We start from the raw sequence: 18,166 nt of genomic DNA on the forward strand, positions 1-18,166 counted from the left end.
GGCGGGTCAAACTCTATGAACCGCCCTTCACAGAATGAATTTATGTCGCCAGAACGCTTTCAGTGAATTGCCTACTTAAAGTCTGGTAACCCCAAAGGCGCTAAGAGCCCCTAATACCCGCCAGATTTTGCTGGTTTATCGCCTTTCTGAGGGCGAAAAGTTAAATCAGACGATCAGACGAAAAATCGGCCAAGCAATAAAACGCAAAAAAGACCACAGGACTAATTTAATTGCAACAACCTTTGTTTGAGAGCAATTTAAAATATCTGGGATAGTGGGCAAAAAATTTTTAGCCCGAAAAAACAAAATATTACATAGTATTGCGGTGAATATCGTTACTTTTTATTTTTTCACTTTTTGTTTCTTTTCTTTTTTTCTTTTTTCGATTTCACCGAATTCACAGCCATTCTTGCATTGTTTTGGGGTGATTGGAGATGATACCTCTCGGAGGGGGAGAGGGGGAGTTTGAAAAGAGTACCTGATCATGAAGAGAACAATTGCACCCAGACCCAACAAGTCAATGACAAAGTCAATCACATTCCACGATTTATGGAAGAAAAATTTTCCTTGGTTGTGGATTTTCGCTCCATCTCTGATTATGAAGCCAAGCAAGAAGATGCCTAGCCCAATCTGGACGACAATCTAAAACAGCCCCAAGTTTTGAAAAAGTCTCTAAAACTGTGAGGGGGTATTGAACAAAATGACCCCGTCGACTCTTGTCTTTTCACGTCAAGGGTGGAACAAAAAATTTGCGCAACAATTTTTCAAGACAAAAAAAATGCGCAACAATCTTACAGGATGATAGCTGAATTGTTATACCCGGGTCGAGGTTTTTGGGTGAATTTTTTAAAGTAATGCGGTGAATGCGGCGAAGTTTTGTAAAAAAATGCGGTGATTGCGGTGAATGCGGTGAAAAAAAAATCACCGCATTTCTCCACATTTCTTACAATAATTCATCGCAGTTTTCCAACATTTATTAAATCTGATTTAAATTCACACGAATTATCAAAACAGTCAGTGACATTAGGCGCAGTGGAATAAGAAGTAGAAGACATGCAGGTGGTGAGTTCAAACCTGAGTATGGAAGTTTCTTGTTTCTTTTTTTTAAGAATACCGAGAAGGCGGTGAAAATATATAGTTCACAGCGATTCAACGCAAAAAGATGTAACAAATACGCGGTGAAAAAAAATTTTCACCGCATTTCAGGGCATTTCTTACGAAAATTCACCACCAAACCTCAACCCGGGTAGTCTCAATTAATTGTCAGTCAATGATAAAGGACATTTAATCAATTGCTTCAAATTGAACAAAAAAGCTTCAGAGTTGACGGAAAAGAGAGATATGGAGACAGAACAATAAATAGAGAATTTTTAAAAAAAGAAGAATGTTAATGGATGGAGAATGCAGTTAAACTGGAACTGTCGTTGTGATTAACCATATAATCTGGAATCCTTACTTGATATTTAAATTTTGATTATCTTAGCTTAGATATTTTTTGCTTAGAAGCATTTTAAAAAACTTTCATTGTTAAGTGGCAAATTACCATGCTATACTCACCTCAACCTTAAAATGACTTCAGATGTCAAAAGTTCATCAAATGTAAAGTGAACGTTCGCGGCAGAAGATGCCAAGAAATTGAAGCAAGACTACCAAAATCAAAATTCCAATAGATGTAAAGCCGATACGCAAACAAGCTGAATTTTGAAATTGGGGTCAAGTAAGCTCAAATTGATAAATTTCCGCATTGCCTATTGTCCCTGGCGTGCCGATTGGCACTCTTTGAACGCGTTTTAGGGATTACATCGCAATACGGCTGAAAACGTAACCGTTGAAAATCGCTGTCACAATAAGAAACCATTTTAAACTCAAACAATTTTACGAAGTAAATAATGCCGGTTCAGAAAACCGATGAGATATACCATTAACGAGACCACAAGACAAGACAAACAACAAAGCCGAATAACAAAAACAAACATTAATTACAACGAAAACGCATTGCCTCTTTTCTTTAAAACACTTCACAAATTCAAAACAGCATTGCATGAAACCAAACAAAATTAAAGATCTGGTACTTGTTCTTAATGAGTTCAGGAAGCAAATAGATAAAAAAATGAAAAACGAAGTTAAGAAATACGTTTCTATTTTTTTGAAAAACTATTGATTTCGAAATAATAAAAACCATCAGCTAGCAAATATATCTCCACAGGATTTCTCCACAGAATTTCACTGGGAACTGCTCTTAGCCAGAAAATTTCTTATGCCAATTAAAAGGACGACAAATGATGCAAAAATATTAAAAAGAAGAAGTTGCTCAAAATCGGTGTCTCGGCCATTAAAATCATAAATTATTCAAAAATTAAAAGCTGTTTTTGTATAATTGTGCCATTGTTTAACGCCAAAAAACCTTGGTTTAAGTAAGTTAACGTTACAGACACCACAAATATGAGCAATTATTCCTAAATCACAAAAATTTCATGAATGCTTGCAGAACCAAATCTAGAAAACCATTCGTTTAACTAAAAAACAGGTCCCTAACCTGTAGCTTAAAAATTATTCGAACAAAAGAAGTGTGATTTAACAATAATGAGACTTAGCTATAAGCTGACAAAAAAAATTAAAAAAGGACGAAGTTCGAGAATTTTCTTATTTGTGTAAAACATTTATATTCAAAGTCATGAAAACATTTATCAACGGGGAAAAACTTATCAGAATTTTTATTTACAGTTGCACAAGAAGACATTGAGACCTGTAACTGTTTATAAAATATCATACGACTACAAAAAGAACGACAAACATAGTCATAAGTTAAAAACTCAAACAAATTTTGAGAGAAAACAATATTTTAATCACTAAGAGCCTTACCTGTGTCAAATTGCGCAATCTCATACTACAAGACAAAACCAATACAACGTTCAAATAAAAAACAACTACCAAAGCTCAATGTCTATTTAAAAAAAAACTATTGCAAAAAAATATGATTTTAGAAATCCCAAATCAACAAAATTAATTTGTACTTAATTAACTAAAAAATATATAGAGGTTGCCCTTATTGGGAGTAGGTGGCAAGTAGACTAAACAAAACAAAAACCACACAAGCTACAATTTGACAAAAATATGATAAAAGGAGGCGCAAAGTTCAAAACGTTGATCATAATTTTTCAAAACAAATGTAGTATCTGTGTACTAAATTCCAAAAAAGATTCCGTAGGCACTTTCATTGGAAGCCATTGAAAGCTTTAATTAAAGAGGCCAAAAAAGGTTTAAAAAAGTAAAATAAAATAAATTTTACGAGAATACGAAATCGAAGCAGTCAATAACCAAAGTTTTAAATTTTCAAAAACAAATTTAGGCAAATAAAGGTTTGAAGCCATAAAAAACCGCGCTCTTCACTAATTGAAAAAAATTTGTGATGATTGCGCAATAAATTGTGTAAAACTCAACGCCCCATGAAATTTGAATAACTGTTTTGTTATGAAAACCCACGATAGGACTGAAAATAGCAATGCTATTCAAAAAGATTTTCAATGGATGATACTCAATAATATTTTGCGGATCATTCAAAAAGTTAATTTTTGCGATTGTAAGGGAAATATTTAATTTGACAATTTAATTCAATCTATCAAAAACAAAATAAAGTGTTTTGGATAATAGTCGAGCTAAATTAAACCGGAGAATTGTTAAATCCAGAATCTCATAGTTATGGGAAGTAGATTCGGCCCTCTTTGGCGCCTGGGAAGATGCGGTTGGCAGTTTTTAGTTATGTACATCCGGCTATTGTTTTATAAAAAAAATTGTGCTATAGCTGCATAGCAGGTGCACATTTGATGAAAAAGGCTGAATTTTTTGTAAAATTTACCCAAAATGTTTGGCGAAATTCGGTTGAAACAATTCAGCAATACTCTCCTCTGTCTTAAAATTTTTGAAAAAATAACGCTATGGTGATCATTTTTGATATATTTTGAAGCAAAACTGACAAAAAATTGGGCAAAATGCGGCAAATGTCAACAAAAATAACTGAAATTAACCAAATGTTCACAAAATTTAAACCTTAACATCTCCGTGGACAACAAACTGAAACAAATATTTTCAATTCTGTATTTTACCCCGGACGAGTTTTCTAATGATACCACTCACAACTCTGTGTGATGAACATATCGATTTGCGAAATTTGACTAAACAAAGGAACCATTTGATTATATAGTTCCTCCCCCACCAAGGTGGTTCGGAACAATGAGACAAAATGTGTGTAGATTGCGAGCCGGCGCTTCTACTTTTAAATAAAATAGCGCTAATTTGTGAAATTAGACGACAATAAGAAAGAAATGGTTTGATTAACAATTAGTATAATTGTTCTTTTGACACCGTATCCTACAGTGTATGGCTCTTTTTACAAGTAAAAAGAATTTTTTTGTGAAATTGAAGATGTATAATGTACCAAATGGTCCACGTTAATTTTTAGGGTTGCTGGCTCGTAATCTAGATTTAAACGTTGAAGGTCCTAGTTTTTTTCTTTATATAGCGTCTAAGTCTTGCAGGAAAAGACAAAATGCAGTGAAAAAATGAGAATGGTTGCGGTAACAAAAACGTGAGAAACAGATTTCATAAAGAATGCTCACATTGACTATGTTGTTGTATCTTAAGTATCCTTTAACAAGTTCAAGAAGAAGAAACATATTTTTTTGTTCATAATTACTACACATCTCAGGTAAAGATGTAATTTTGCATTTTTAAACAATTTTATTTCATTTCAGCGTTATAGTTATAATGCTGAAATGAAATAAAGTTTTTAAGAAATGCAAAAAAAAACATCTTTACCTGAGATGTGTAGTAATTATGAACAAAAAATATGTTTCTTTTTCTTGGACTTGTTAAAGGATACTAATTGTTACAGTGATTCTAATTAAAGGATACAGTTAACTAATGCATCATCCAAGAGTAGGAAAAATCCATTAATTAATCAGTGATTGTTTCACACCTGGTAGGGTGCAGTTGGTCCGTGGTACTGGATGAGTCTTAGTGGGTCGCAATAGTAGTAGGAGTGAACTCCGGATGAGGCCAAGAACTCAGACACCATAGTCACTACTGCAAACAGGTTGTAGGTCGGGTTGTAGATTGCAAACTCATGCATCATTGCACGCGTGTAGTGGTCAATGAATATCTCGTTTCTCAACGCCTAAAAGCATTCGGACGACCCCAAATGACCCCCCCCCGCCCACAGCTTAGTGGCTACATATAGTTTGCAATCCACAAGCGACCGCGCTAACACAAGAGATTAAGGCATCTGGTGACGAGCTTTGAAGCAGACATGTAATGTAGAAAAAAGTAATATATTGGAGTATTGTAGAACAAAAGCGTTCTTTTGAACTAAAGTTAACAAAATCTATTTTTGTTCGAAGTTATTTATAGCGGTTGGCTGTGCCGGGGGGGGCATGGATCTTGGTATGATTCTAACACAATCGAACACGGAACACTCATACACGTCTGCTTGCTTCCTCAGTGTCAAAAGCATCTAATCTGCCGCTTCAACAAGGTAAGGGTGGAAAAATAGGGAGGTAATTTTTTTATTATATTGATTCAGCGTTTTTGATGGTCTCAGTACAAGTATACTTTTAAATTAGTACCTGGATTTAGGGGACTAACTTTTAGTTTGTGCAGAGAGTCCTCTATGTTGCCATCCAGTCGTACCAGGAACCCTCCCCCAGGGTAGTAGGCAGACTGGCCCCAGAATGGCTCACCGTCTATCTCCTCAGCATCTATGTATCTGCGAAAAAGTTCTTTTTATATACTAGTGGAAGACGAGTTATGATGGTCTTCTGTTTTTAATACTCGAAAAGGCGCTTTGGTTTTCCCTTATTTTTGATAAGTGGTTGAACAAAAAACCGGAAATTCAGGTAGTCAATAGAGTGAAAAAATAGTTTCATGGGCAAATTTGAAGAGCGGAGAAAGAAATGAAATGCTTGTTTCGTTCATACCTTTTTTGAAGCAGAGCAAGAGATGTAGTAAAAAAAATTGCTAACTAACGAGCATTTTTTGTTCACGTGCGGCTTTTTAAAGCTCTTTTTCTTTGTATCAAATTCATTATGTTGTCATGATGAGTGTTATATTAGACTACAGTACAATTAATCAGGCTGTTTCAAAAGCGTGCTAAAGTTAAAGGTAGTTTTACGTTGATTTGAATTTTTTTCAAATTTTTGCAGATATTTACTCTAATTTAGTTACTTTTGAACCATTGTACTGTTTACAGCTTTTATTGACTACCGAATTAAAGCATTATGTATTTGGCATTAACTAACAAATCCAGTATTTTTCGGTTAAATTAAGTTTTCTTTTCTAAAAAATTAACAAATTTTAAAATTTTGTTTCTATTTCAGACAGGTTCTTGCTATATCACAAAAAAGCAGAAATTGATGATTTTATAATGGCTTTTCATTACGACGCAGAGGTATACCCCAAAATTTCCGCCTTAGTAAAAATGGCTCGAAAATTAGTTACATACAATAAACGAAATTAGGTGACATCCTTTGTATCTTACTTTTCGCAAAAGGGTTCCGCCAATTTTGCGAAATAAAAGAACATTCGGTGCAAAAATTAGGTAACACATCTTGTAGCACGTTTCAGCTCAATTTAGATATCTATTATTCGCGCGCATTTTGAGCATGCAATAAGCACTTTAATAAAGATTTAATTGTAGCCTTCAAAGCTTTAAAGTGCTTTAAATACATGCAACCACAAACACTGATTTTTTTCCCAAACATCCCTTGCACATCAAAGACTTTGTATATCAAAGTGCGATTGGCCAATTTTAATAAGTAATAATAAATTGCACTAATAAGTAGAAATAAGTAGTAATAAAGTACTATAAGTAGTAATAAAGTAATAATAAAGTACTACTAGCAATAATAAGTTAGGCTTAATTAAATAGGTAATAATTTATTTAGGCTTAATTGTGGATTATATCCAAAATCGAGCTACATTGCGTGCAAAAAATTGATACATAAATGGAGTGGATGCGTGATACAACTCGCGCGAAAAATAGGTTATTAAGTTTGTACTTGTATTTCGTGGCTAAAATTAGGACACTTTTGCCAGCACGGGATACGATATTCCCTTCCTTTTTGCCGGTTTCTGCTAAAGTAGCTTTTTCCTGCAAAAATGTTCCACTTTCAATGTATTAGCATAGTAAAAACGAACACGAGATACACGCATCGGGCATATCTGCCCGTGACGATTTGGTTATACTTCTGCATCGTAATGTTCTAAAATTCATTAACAACTCAGTGGTTTCTTTTCCATAAAACAAAGTTTTTCTTTTGTGTGTATATTTATATTTATATGAAATAAAATTTTTTTTAGGTTTTCCTAATTTGTTTGGTTATTTTACTCTTTGGTTAAAATTTTTTCGATTTAAAATACTTTTGTCCTCAGCTCTGATACGTTTTTCAGTATGTAATGGTTTTTTGAGCGGTTAAATTTTTTGGCAAAGAAGAATTTGAGTTGTTTCTGGAATTCTTATATCTATGTTTTTTTAATCTGTCAAATGTCACTGAAAAAGGATATAAAAGTGAGCACTGCATAAAAATTAGGTGTTTAGGCCAAATTGCTGAACAAAAGTAAAAAGCAAAGAAAAAATGGTGTGTTATATGTTCTTAAATGATCCTGAGGGAGAGAGAGAGAGAGAGAGAGAGAGAGAGAGAGAGAGGGGAGTGTGCGTGAAAAATAGGGTTTTCATTAAACGAGCTTTTGTTCAAATGAGATTTTTTCAATGCAGTTTTTCAGCTGCAGCCTAACCTGTTGGAATCAATGCGTTTTTTAAAAACTATTTTAACTCGTATACTCTTCTTCCTTGTCCTGGGAAACTGTTCGTTGAAGTTGTTTGTTCTAGTAGTTTTTTCAGCTTTTAACAGCATCGGTGTTGATTTTCAAGCTGTTTCTCGTAACGCAAAATGTATTATTAACCTATGCGTTGAACAAATAACTGAAAAGTTTGAGAGAAAAAAGTCTAAAAACTTTTACTACAGGTAAATTTTTTTTCGTTCAATTCTTTTACACTTACACTGATGTGAAAAAATAGTGGCAAAATTAGACAGTTAGTTTAAAGTTTCCAAAAAAGTTCAAAAATTTTTTGTTATCAATTTTTATTATTTAGAAAAAGAACAAACATTACAAATCAGCGGTTCTACCAAATGAAGTTGAACATCTTTGTGTTTCATTGTACTTGTTGAATTCCACAAAACCTATCTTAATACAAGTAAAAAAAAATCACAGTGTGAGATCTGGCGATAAAGTAACGATTATACTAATTGTTAACAACTCTCTTTGTCATTTTTCGCCAAATACATTATTGGGATGTATTGAACTTGAAGCGGAGAGCAAAAAATAGGGAATAACTTATTTTGGGCACCTGTACTCTTCTCGCAGGATGTGGTATGGATTGTTGGCGTCAAATTTTGTCCAGTTTGGCCCGTATCTCCCTCTGTCCTCGAACTCTGCCGAGAAGGGAGGGATGCAGTGTCGAGATATATTGTGTCTGCCTACCTTATATGGCATACACAGATCTAACAGAAACAGAGACACTTTAATGGATTAGAATACCCAGGTTGAGGTTCCGGACCCAACCAACCTCTGACCAGACCCTATTCAGGTTTTGTAATCTCGTTAGCCAGCGCATGGTCAAAATGACCTCTGATCAGACCTTCGTGTGACCCGAGAAAAAATGTCTGATCAAACTGGGGTCACCAATACTGTAAACCCCCACAGACCATTAACTGTTCATTCGTTTCTCAAATTGAAAGGTCGTTATTCTTATACTGTTCTGCAACATACAGTTCTGTATAGCACGTTCAAAATGTATTTCAAGAGTTTATTTTATTTGTTTATGATTTGAACTGATGGGAGTTTTCAAACAAAGATTAGCCAAGATTGTGTGATGAACAATCTAATACGAAATTTATTTTTTAATCCTTATTGAATCAATTGAGAAAATGGTATACGTAACCGCCCGGATCTAACTGCAAGCCAATATTAGTACTGAGCACGTCTAATTGCAGGTCTAATCTGGTTTTTTCAGTACTGGCCAAGTCTAAATGCAATTCTTACAAGTCATGCAAGTCTTAGCCAAGACTTGGGCAACACTTGCAATTTGATTTCCCGGTCAAAACCAACTTTTCAAAAATTTTCGATTAAAAATTTTGAATTTCGAAAAATCTTGTGACGTGGCACAATTTCGTCAATTTATTCAGGTGTTTTCAGCCATTTTCAGTCGTTTTTCGGCCGTTTCTGCACATTTTTGGCCCGATCGTACAATAAACTCAGTACCTGATTATTATCTAGTTAAAGAGCCAGTTCTGCCCTCAGATAGTATAATATAAACTGTCGTTATTATTATGTTTATAATTATAAAAGTTATAAATTAGGCGAGTTTGGGCAAGAATTTTGTCAAATTGCCTTATGATCACTGGCCGGGTTTTTTGTGCTATAGACCCTAAAGTTTCGATGATTACCGCCCCCAATCAACATTGATGGATTATTATGGGGTCTTTAATTTCATTGAAGGAGGATGACAATATTTTTTTCAAAATTAATTGCAATAAAAAAAACATAAACCGACAAATGTCGGAAGAATTGCTCTTGAACGACAGGAGGCAATTTAATTCAGGGTCTGTAGCCTAGATCAATTTTTTTTATGGGATCAAAAAACCTCGACCCCACCTGGATTCGAACAACTGCCGTCCCGATCCAAGGTCATCCGCCCTACCCACTGGGCTACGCGTCACTTAACTTTCTTCTGCTCCAACCGAATTTATATTAGCAACAACCTTTACTTCAGAGCACTAGAGATCACTCAAAAATGATGAACAAAAACGTGAAAAAGTCACTTGAGAAGTCAAAGAATGTTCTAGAAGAAAAGCGCAAAATTGTCCAGCAAAAAATTTGCATAAAAAAAGACACACACGTTTACAATAATTGCTATGAACAGCGTTCAAGAGCAATTAATTATCAAAAAACTAGAAAAGTTCAATGTGAGTGGACTAACTTTTGCGAACTCTGAGCTGTCTAATGACAGCGTAGCCAATCACCAGGTTCACTTTGTCCCCGAAGTACTGAAAGAGACCCAGGGGTCTCTGGCCATTGTACCATTCCAGAGAATACAAATTAGGAACAAATTCATCTATCAAGTACTTCCAGTAGGCACCCGTGTCATTCGCCTGTCAAAACATAACCAAGTAACGTCATTCAAACTTCCCAAAATTTCCCTTACACACACGAATGCTTGGAACCTCATTCTTTTCTCAGCATTTTCAGAGAATTTTACACTTACAGCATGGTTGTTAGTGAAGTTCAATAATGGAGGTGCTCAATAGCTTAACGCCTTCGGTCTTAAATCTCCCGTTTTTGAAGAAAAAAATGGAAAAATTAATGAGTCGAATTATCGATATAGCATAATTTTGCATAAAAAGATGACCCAAATAATTGCAATTGAACTTCCTATGAGAGAAATTAATGACAAATTAATCGTTAATTCTGTGTACATTTGTCAACTCCAATCGATGGTTCTCAAACAGCTTAATCTGAACCCAAGGTCGATAAATTTTCTATCGGGTTTATAATAAAATTGTCCGATTGTTGAATTAAACCCAGCTCTGTTAGCACTATTAATAAATGAAAAAAACATTAAGCAAAAGTTAAGAAAAATGTCACACATTTACCAGCAACCAGTTCCTTCAAAAAAACTTATTCAAATGTCTGTAGTTCGACATGGAAAACTATCATCACAGCCAGAAAAACTTTCTTCAAACTGCTAAAACGTACCAATCATGAAATAATTGAATGTGCCACATGAATTTTGGACATATAACAAAACGATAAAAAAAACAGCAAAAACGAAGCTGAACACATCATGGACAGGTCACTAAAATATGGGAAAGTATGTAACTGTTTATGAAAACACAGTTGTTAAATACAGCTTTTTAATTATTTATGCCAAGGGCCGAATGGTTTTGTTAAAAAGTAGAAAGATGGGAAGAACTATTTTCACGATAAAAATTTAAAAATAAAATTGCGAACAAAAATAAATTTGTATTTTTTTGCACTGTATAGGTACCTTAATTTTTGAACTGTGACCTAATTTAGCCTGAAAACAGTATAAAAGTGTTTACGAAATTGAATTTAACAAAATTTTACGCTTAAAATTAGTTACTGTTTCTCTCTGGGACCATAGTGTTATAACATTTCAGTACTGAATCATTTCAGTACCTAAGGGTATCTTGATGCCTCATTTTTTGCCGTTTAGCAACAAAGATAAGTTTTTCTGAAAACTGACCGTGGAAAAAGATCTGAAAACAGACTGGAAAAATTGATTTTTATACCACATCATGTCCAATAAAATTTCTTGAAAAAGATCGAAATTTTCTAAAATGGATTTAAAATTTTGCACGATGCGATTTATGAGAAACATTGTAAAAACACCCGCTAAAACCAGTAAAAGCACATTAGTTACCTGGATTCAACTGTTTACTATTGGTCAATAATATTAATATACCTTGTTGCTGGAGTCTATACGCTTTTTTTAAGATCGTGATGATCCGATGTTTAACGGCTGATAAAATTAGATTGAACAGCATTTTGCTTCATCCGGCAGTTAACATCTGCTTGATTCAATTCGAAATCTAGGAAACACGTGCATTGCACTTCAGTTGCCAGTTAACATCTTCTTAGCTTAATTTGAAAGTTAGTAAACACGTCCATTCGCCCCTGCACTTGTGAACCTTTCTCAGGTTGAGGTGCCATCCGCAAGTGACCTCTGATCAGACCGTGCCAGACGAAAGTAACCTCTGATCAGACCATTCCCATCCGGTACCAAAACCCAGACCCTGTAATTATGGTCTGGGATCACACCGTGTGCGTTGGACATCGGATGATCAGAGGTCACTTCCGGATGGCACCTCAATCTGGGTTATTTGCAGGTTCTTACGTTTTTTTTATGCGAAGAATGTGTTCAGACTTGACTTTTTGATGCGAACGGTGTTTTCAGACTTGGAATTTACCATGCGCCAGACTGTAATCAGTGAATTTTTTTGATTATGAATTTGGTTATGAAATTTCCTATTTAGGAAATAATCAGTGTACTGATCAGAGTAAAAACGCAAAATTCAATTCAACTTTGCGATGTTCTGAGAGTCAAGTCCGGGTTACAGTTTCAGTGGAAATTATTTTACTATTTGTGTAAAATTCATAATGAAACTGTTTTCTGCATGTATTTGAAGTTGCTCATTATCTAGGAAACCTATCTCACATCGGGCTTTTTTGGGCCTTTTATTAGCTCTTTTGGAGATCGATCACTCTTATCCAGACATGGCACATATTAAAATCAGTTTTTTTGAAAAACTGTATTTCTCTCCAATAAAATGCCGTCCCAGTCCTATAGTTTAGAGATTTTTGCAAGTGTTCGGTTTTCAAGAACTTAGCGGTAGTATCTGGAGTAATACATTGTTTGGATACTAGATACGAACAAGTTGGTAGCAAAAAGAGTATCTAAAAAGATGTAAATTTTACGTAATGTATTCTAGGTAAATTGCACGTATCATTTTTTTGCAGGTGTTGTTACCTGGATCTTTGCTTATCTGCCAGGTTTGTTGGTAAATTTAATTAGAAACTTGTTAGAGTGTAATCTGGTGGCTACAGTTAATTATTTTCAGTTTGCTTGCATTCCAGTATCATGACTAAAACTGTTTTGAATCTTGACTTCTGGATATCATCTCTCAGCTTTATTTGGTAAAAATTGTAAACTGCGACTTTTCCACACACACTAGCTTTCAACGTTTGCCATAGATGTATAAGGATATCTGTGTGAGGATGAGCGCTTTTTTAAGCATAGCTTCAGTGTGATCATAGCATGACCACTCTTGGCTGCAAAGGTGGTATCAAGTGAAAGTTGCAGACGCAAAAAAAGTTGCCATAGTCACTAAAAAGGGTTATTCATGCTCACTAAATGAGCAGCCTGAGATGTGGGGAATAATAGTAAATGGACCGCCAATAACAAGCTACTGTTAATGCAGACTGAAACCCTAATGCTGCTTCACTGAGATTACGTAGAAACAAATTATTATTATTAGTTTTATTATTATTATTATTATTATTATTATTATTATTATTATTAATATTATTATTATTTTTATTATTATTTTTATTATTATTACTATTATTATTATTAGTATTATTATCATTATCATTATTATTATTGTGGTGGACGAGTCCACTCGGAGTACGCAACCAAGTATCCAACTTACTAATATAAACACTGATAAACTGTATTACATATGTATTTCATATACATTCCAAATGGAATAAACTCTAGTTGATTCATGTTAGATTTGTACTTGCACCAATAGGTGATAACCTGATTGTAAGTTTGAGTGACAGCTTTGTTCACAACAATTGTTCAGTGCCAAGTGGAACCACGGCTTAGTCGCGAAGTGCGAAAAAGCAATAGCGTAGTTCTGCCTTGAACGAAATCAAGTTAAGTTTGCCAATTCAAGTTTATCGCTTGCTCTTTTCGTATCTACAGTTATAGAATACAACATGGCGCAGTCAACAAGGGCTCGTTCTCCACTTGGAATGCACTTCTTCTGGTACAAGGGACATCAACCAGAATTGGACCGGGACAAATGATTGTCCACAGTCAAGCTAGCAATAATGGTTAAAGACAACATCCAAGTCGAAAAATTATTACAACCGAAACCAGAAAGCGAGGATTTGAATTATCCAACACAACCACTTTATCAACCTGCACTGTCAGATGAAACGACAGCCGAAAAAGAGCAACGCGAACAACGCAACCAAAAACGAAAGACCGACTGGGAAAACGCATGCAAGGTAACTGAAGACAAAGGACCACAAGTGGACAATATCCCCTAGGATGAAGCAGACAACAAGGCTAAAAGCCTCATTTACTTATCACCCGGACCGCATGCTACAAGCAAATTTCACCAGAGATTTCCACATAAAGACTTACAGAAATGTACAACAAACGCTCTGGTTGAACAACTAAGAGAAGCATTCACACAAACTAGAAATGAAAGATTCGACCGATTCCAGTTCTTCAGATGCCGACAAAATGTAGGAGAATCACTCGAATTATTTCACTCACGTATAAAAAACACGCAGCAGTATGCAACTGGGACCATCTAGAGGAAAGCCTCGTCAAAAGTATATTCATACAGGGAATGAATAACCAACAAATCCAGATGGATCTCCTATCAGAAGACAGGTCACCAAGCGAAACACAGAATTACGCATTAGCAAGAGAACGCGGCCAAGTCAATCAAATAAAAAAACAATTCTCATTCACCTATCAACACAGACAAACACTGGTTCAAAAAAGTACAATACATTAAACGGAAAAATAAAGGCCCAATTCTAGCAACTCCACCAACAGGACAGATACAAAGGCGCCGAAGATGCGGCAACAAATTTCTACCAGGACACCCAAACATATGCCCTGCCAAAAACGAAGCATGCCAAATATGCAAGAAGATAGGCCACTTCGCAAAACTCTGCAAATCGCAGATGCCATCACGCCACACACATATCCCACAACAAAAACGACAACAAAACAACACAGGTATACAACAACAGAGATATAACCATTTGGCAACAAGACAATCACAACAAAAGATAAGAAATATAAACGAGGAAGAAGATACGGACAATCAAACAGAAACAGAAGAGACCATCAACCCCGAGTCAACATGCTACATAAGAGAGATGATGGAGGATTGGCGAATTATGAACTTCATCAATTCAAAAAACTTTACAAACGAAAAGGTGACAGACATAAATAAAACAAGAAGAGGATAGTTGTGCATCAAAACTTCAACGCACAGCAAACAAGTATACTGGCTAGCTGACACAGGAAGTCCAAGAAACTTCATGAACACTGAAACTGCACAAAAATTGTTAGTAAACGAGAAAACAACTATACAACAACCTAACAAATCAATAGGAGACTTCAGATGTTTCAAAAACAACAAAATAAATATAACAGGAAAAATCCAAGTGGATATCACATCTGGAACATCTCATGCAAAGAACTGTACGATATAATTGGTGGACAACAAAACCATCAACATAATGGGAAGAGACGTCATGGACCAACTGGGACTATACCTAACAATGACAAAATCAAAAAACAAAGGTAAGAAAAAATTATACAATATATCAAACATTCACCAAAGAATATGCAAATGGATATTCAACAAATATCCACACATATGTACAAGATAAGGCAGATCAAAAAACCACGTAGCAAAATCAACATTTAAAAAGGAATTTCAACCTATACAACACAAAGGAGAACAAATTCCACTTCTTCTAACAGAAAAAGTGGAAAACGAAGTCAAAAAATTAACGAAATGCTCAAACGAACATTTCATAAGACCGGTAGCCATCACAGTAAAATCGGACCAGTCCATTAAAATAGCAAGGGATTCTAAAATCCTAAACAATGCAATTCACAAAAACAAATATCAAATGCAAAGACTAGATCACCTCATGGATAAAATCGCAATAAAAATATCAGAACTAAAAAAATGAAGGAAGATTAAAATTCAGTAAAATAGATCTAAAATACGCTTAAAATCAACTACCACTTCATCCGGGCATACAAAAACACATTTTAGGAGGAAACGCCACAGGAATATCCAAATTTTGCAACGGATTCTACGGACTAACAGATCTTCCGGCAACACTCCAGAAAATTATGGACACTACACTAGACGGCCTAAACTCGACAAACGCATTCCTTGATGACAACCATAATAACAAAGGGCAACCTGGAAGACCGTGAAAAAGAAATAGATAAAACTCTAAATAGACTAAACGAAGAAAACATAGCAATAAGCTTACACAAAAATTACGAATTCGGACTTAAAGAGATCATGTGGCTAGGATACAAGATCAACCCAGACGGGATAAAACCCACTGAACAAAAAACGGATGCAATAATCTAACTGGAGAAGCCGAAGACTCTAAAACAATTAAGATCATTTATGGGTAGTATCCACCACTTAATCAAATTCATACCAAAATTAGCAACACTATCAGCACAAATTAGACCACTCTTATCAGTTTCAACATCCAAAAAAAATTAGAATGGAATGAACAACATACAGCCGCATTCAATAAAATAAAACAAGCTATACAGAAAATTGTCGAACAAAAACACTTCAATATCATTAACGAAACACGAGTAAAATGCGACGCAAGGAAAAAAGGACTAGGCTCATGCCTAGAACAAAAACAGAAAAACAGAATAACAATAATAGCATACGCAAGTAGATTTTTAAACAAAAACGAACAAAGATACAGCATAAAAGAATTTGAATTATTAGCAGTAGTTTGGTCCCTACTTTAAAAATTGTTTATTCGGATCTCACTTTACACTCCAAACGGATCACCAAGCATTATTATCTGCCCTTAAAATTTAGAATGAAACAGAGGGAATGAAACAGAGAATAAAAAAGAGGGAATAAAACATATCAAAGCCGACTAACTTGCTGGGTCGACAGATTATTACCATTTCATTTTAAAGTTGAACATATCGCCGAAAACAAATATGGGATTTGCAGATTATCCAAGTCGTCACCCAAATTCACCACCAACTGGTGAAAACATGAACGCGAACCATGTAAAAAACACATTAACATCAGTCCAGTAAATATTCCACAAAACACGTAGAAAATTAACCAATCACAAAGCGCAAAACACAAACACACTAAATGACGTCAAAATTCGTTCCAAATGGAACGATCGAAAACAAATCGTTTTTTGCCATTCACAGAATACCAAACAGTCGTTCTTTAATATACACAGACATAAACAATTCAAACAATTCACAACATTTAAATATAACAAAATTTACAATAATTTTGAAGATAACATAATCAATTCAGACAACAAAAAAGTACACATATCAACCCGAGGAGGACCACAATTGGACACAAATTCAATCACAATTAACAGAAGATACAGAGCCCCAAACAAAAGAAAAATGAAAGTACCAACTGGTAACTTACCAAACACAAAAAATTCAATCGCCACACAAACAGACGACACTAAACAACATAGGCCAAGGACGCAACCCACTAAGGAGCAAACAACATTATAACCCCTTTACGGACATAGACTATGACAGCTCGTCGGATTACCTAAAGAACCTGTACAATGTATTTGGTGAAAACTTTATCGGGGAGGCCAGAAAAACAGACCCACAAAGCCGAAGCCTATTCCAAAAAATAGAAGACAAAGCCTGGGACACCTTGAAACATTTCAGCCGTTACTGGCATTTTTGAAGAGGGACCTATGCACAACAACATCAGGCTGTTTTTTATACGACGGAAAGTTATTTATACCCAGCCAATTGTGAAAACTCATTATGATTTCCATACACCGCAACCATCCAGGCCAGTCAGGAATGATGCACTTAGCAAATCTAATCATGTTACCCGCATCCATAGAGAAATCGTAACCCTCACACAACACTGTCAACCATGCATCAAAATGAGTAACAACTTAAAGCCAATAAACCCCAAAAACATCACCTCACATTTTCCAGCACTGCAGGAACCAAACGAAGAAGTCCAATTGACTTCGCAAGCCCAATCATGGACAATCATCAGAAAGACTCCTACATACTAGCATCAGTAGATAGATCCTCTAGGTACCCACGGGCCAAAGTATACTATAACTGTGATGCGGAAACCGCAATTGAATATCTCAATCGAAAGAAAAAATTTCACGGCATACCCAGAAATTTAAGATGCCACCAAGCACAAGCATTCAAATCAAGTTAATTCGAAAAATTTTGCACAATTTTTTCGAAATATTTGAACGCCGAATGAATCTGGAGCGTTGAGACAGACTGGGAACCCGAGTTAGATATCCGGTTCAACGATGCACAACCCGATGAAGACTTGGCGTCCGACAATTCAACTATCCAAAACGTCAGGAAAAAGGCAACAAAACGTAAGAATATCTCACCAATAAAAATCACAACAGATAAACTCTTGATTACATTTGGAGATAAAACAACAACAATCATTAACATTAGAAAACAAGTAGCACGCAAAACACTTGCACGTATAACAACTGAGCCCCGGGGCACACTTAA

At 35.2% G+C, this 18,166-nt stretch overlaps 1 protein-coding gene across 1 annotated transcript in view; it reads right to left on the reverse strand.

The window, feature by feature from the left end:
- Positions 1 to 18,166, reverse strand: part of LOC142335501 (polycystin-2-like) — a 51,459-nt gene that overhangs the window by 18,860 nt on the left and 14,433 nt on the right. Inside the window, exons 4-8 of the mRNA XM_075384028.1 lie at positions 10,034 to 10,205; positions 8,402 to 8,555; positions 5,641 to 5,761; positions 4,976 to 5,173; positions 479 to 642 (exon numbers count right to left, since the gene is read on the reverse strand). Of these exons, the coding sequence (XP_075240143.1) occupies positions 479 to 642; positions 4,976 to 5,173; positions 5,641 to 5,761; positions 8,402 to 8,555; positions 10,034 to 10,205 (809 nt within the window). The remainder of the gene's footprint in view (positions 1 to 478; positions 643 to 4,975; positions 5,174 to 5,640; positions 5,762 to 8,401; positions 8,556 to 10,033; positions 10,206 to 18,166) is intronic.

The sequence above is a fragment of the Convolutriloba macropyga genome, chromosome 2 (genome assembly GCF_964194025.1).
Source record: "Convolutriloba macropyga chromosome 2, txConMacr16.3, whole genome shotgun sequence".
Taxonomy (NCBI): Eukaryota; Metazoa; Xenacoelomorpha; order Acoela; family Convolutidae; genus Convolutriloba; species Convolutriloba macropyga.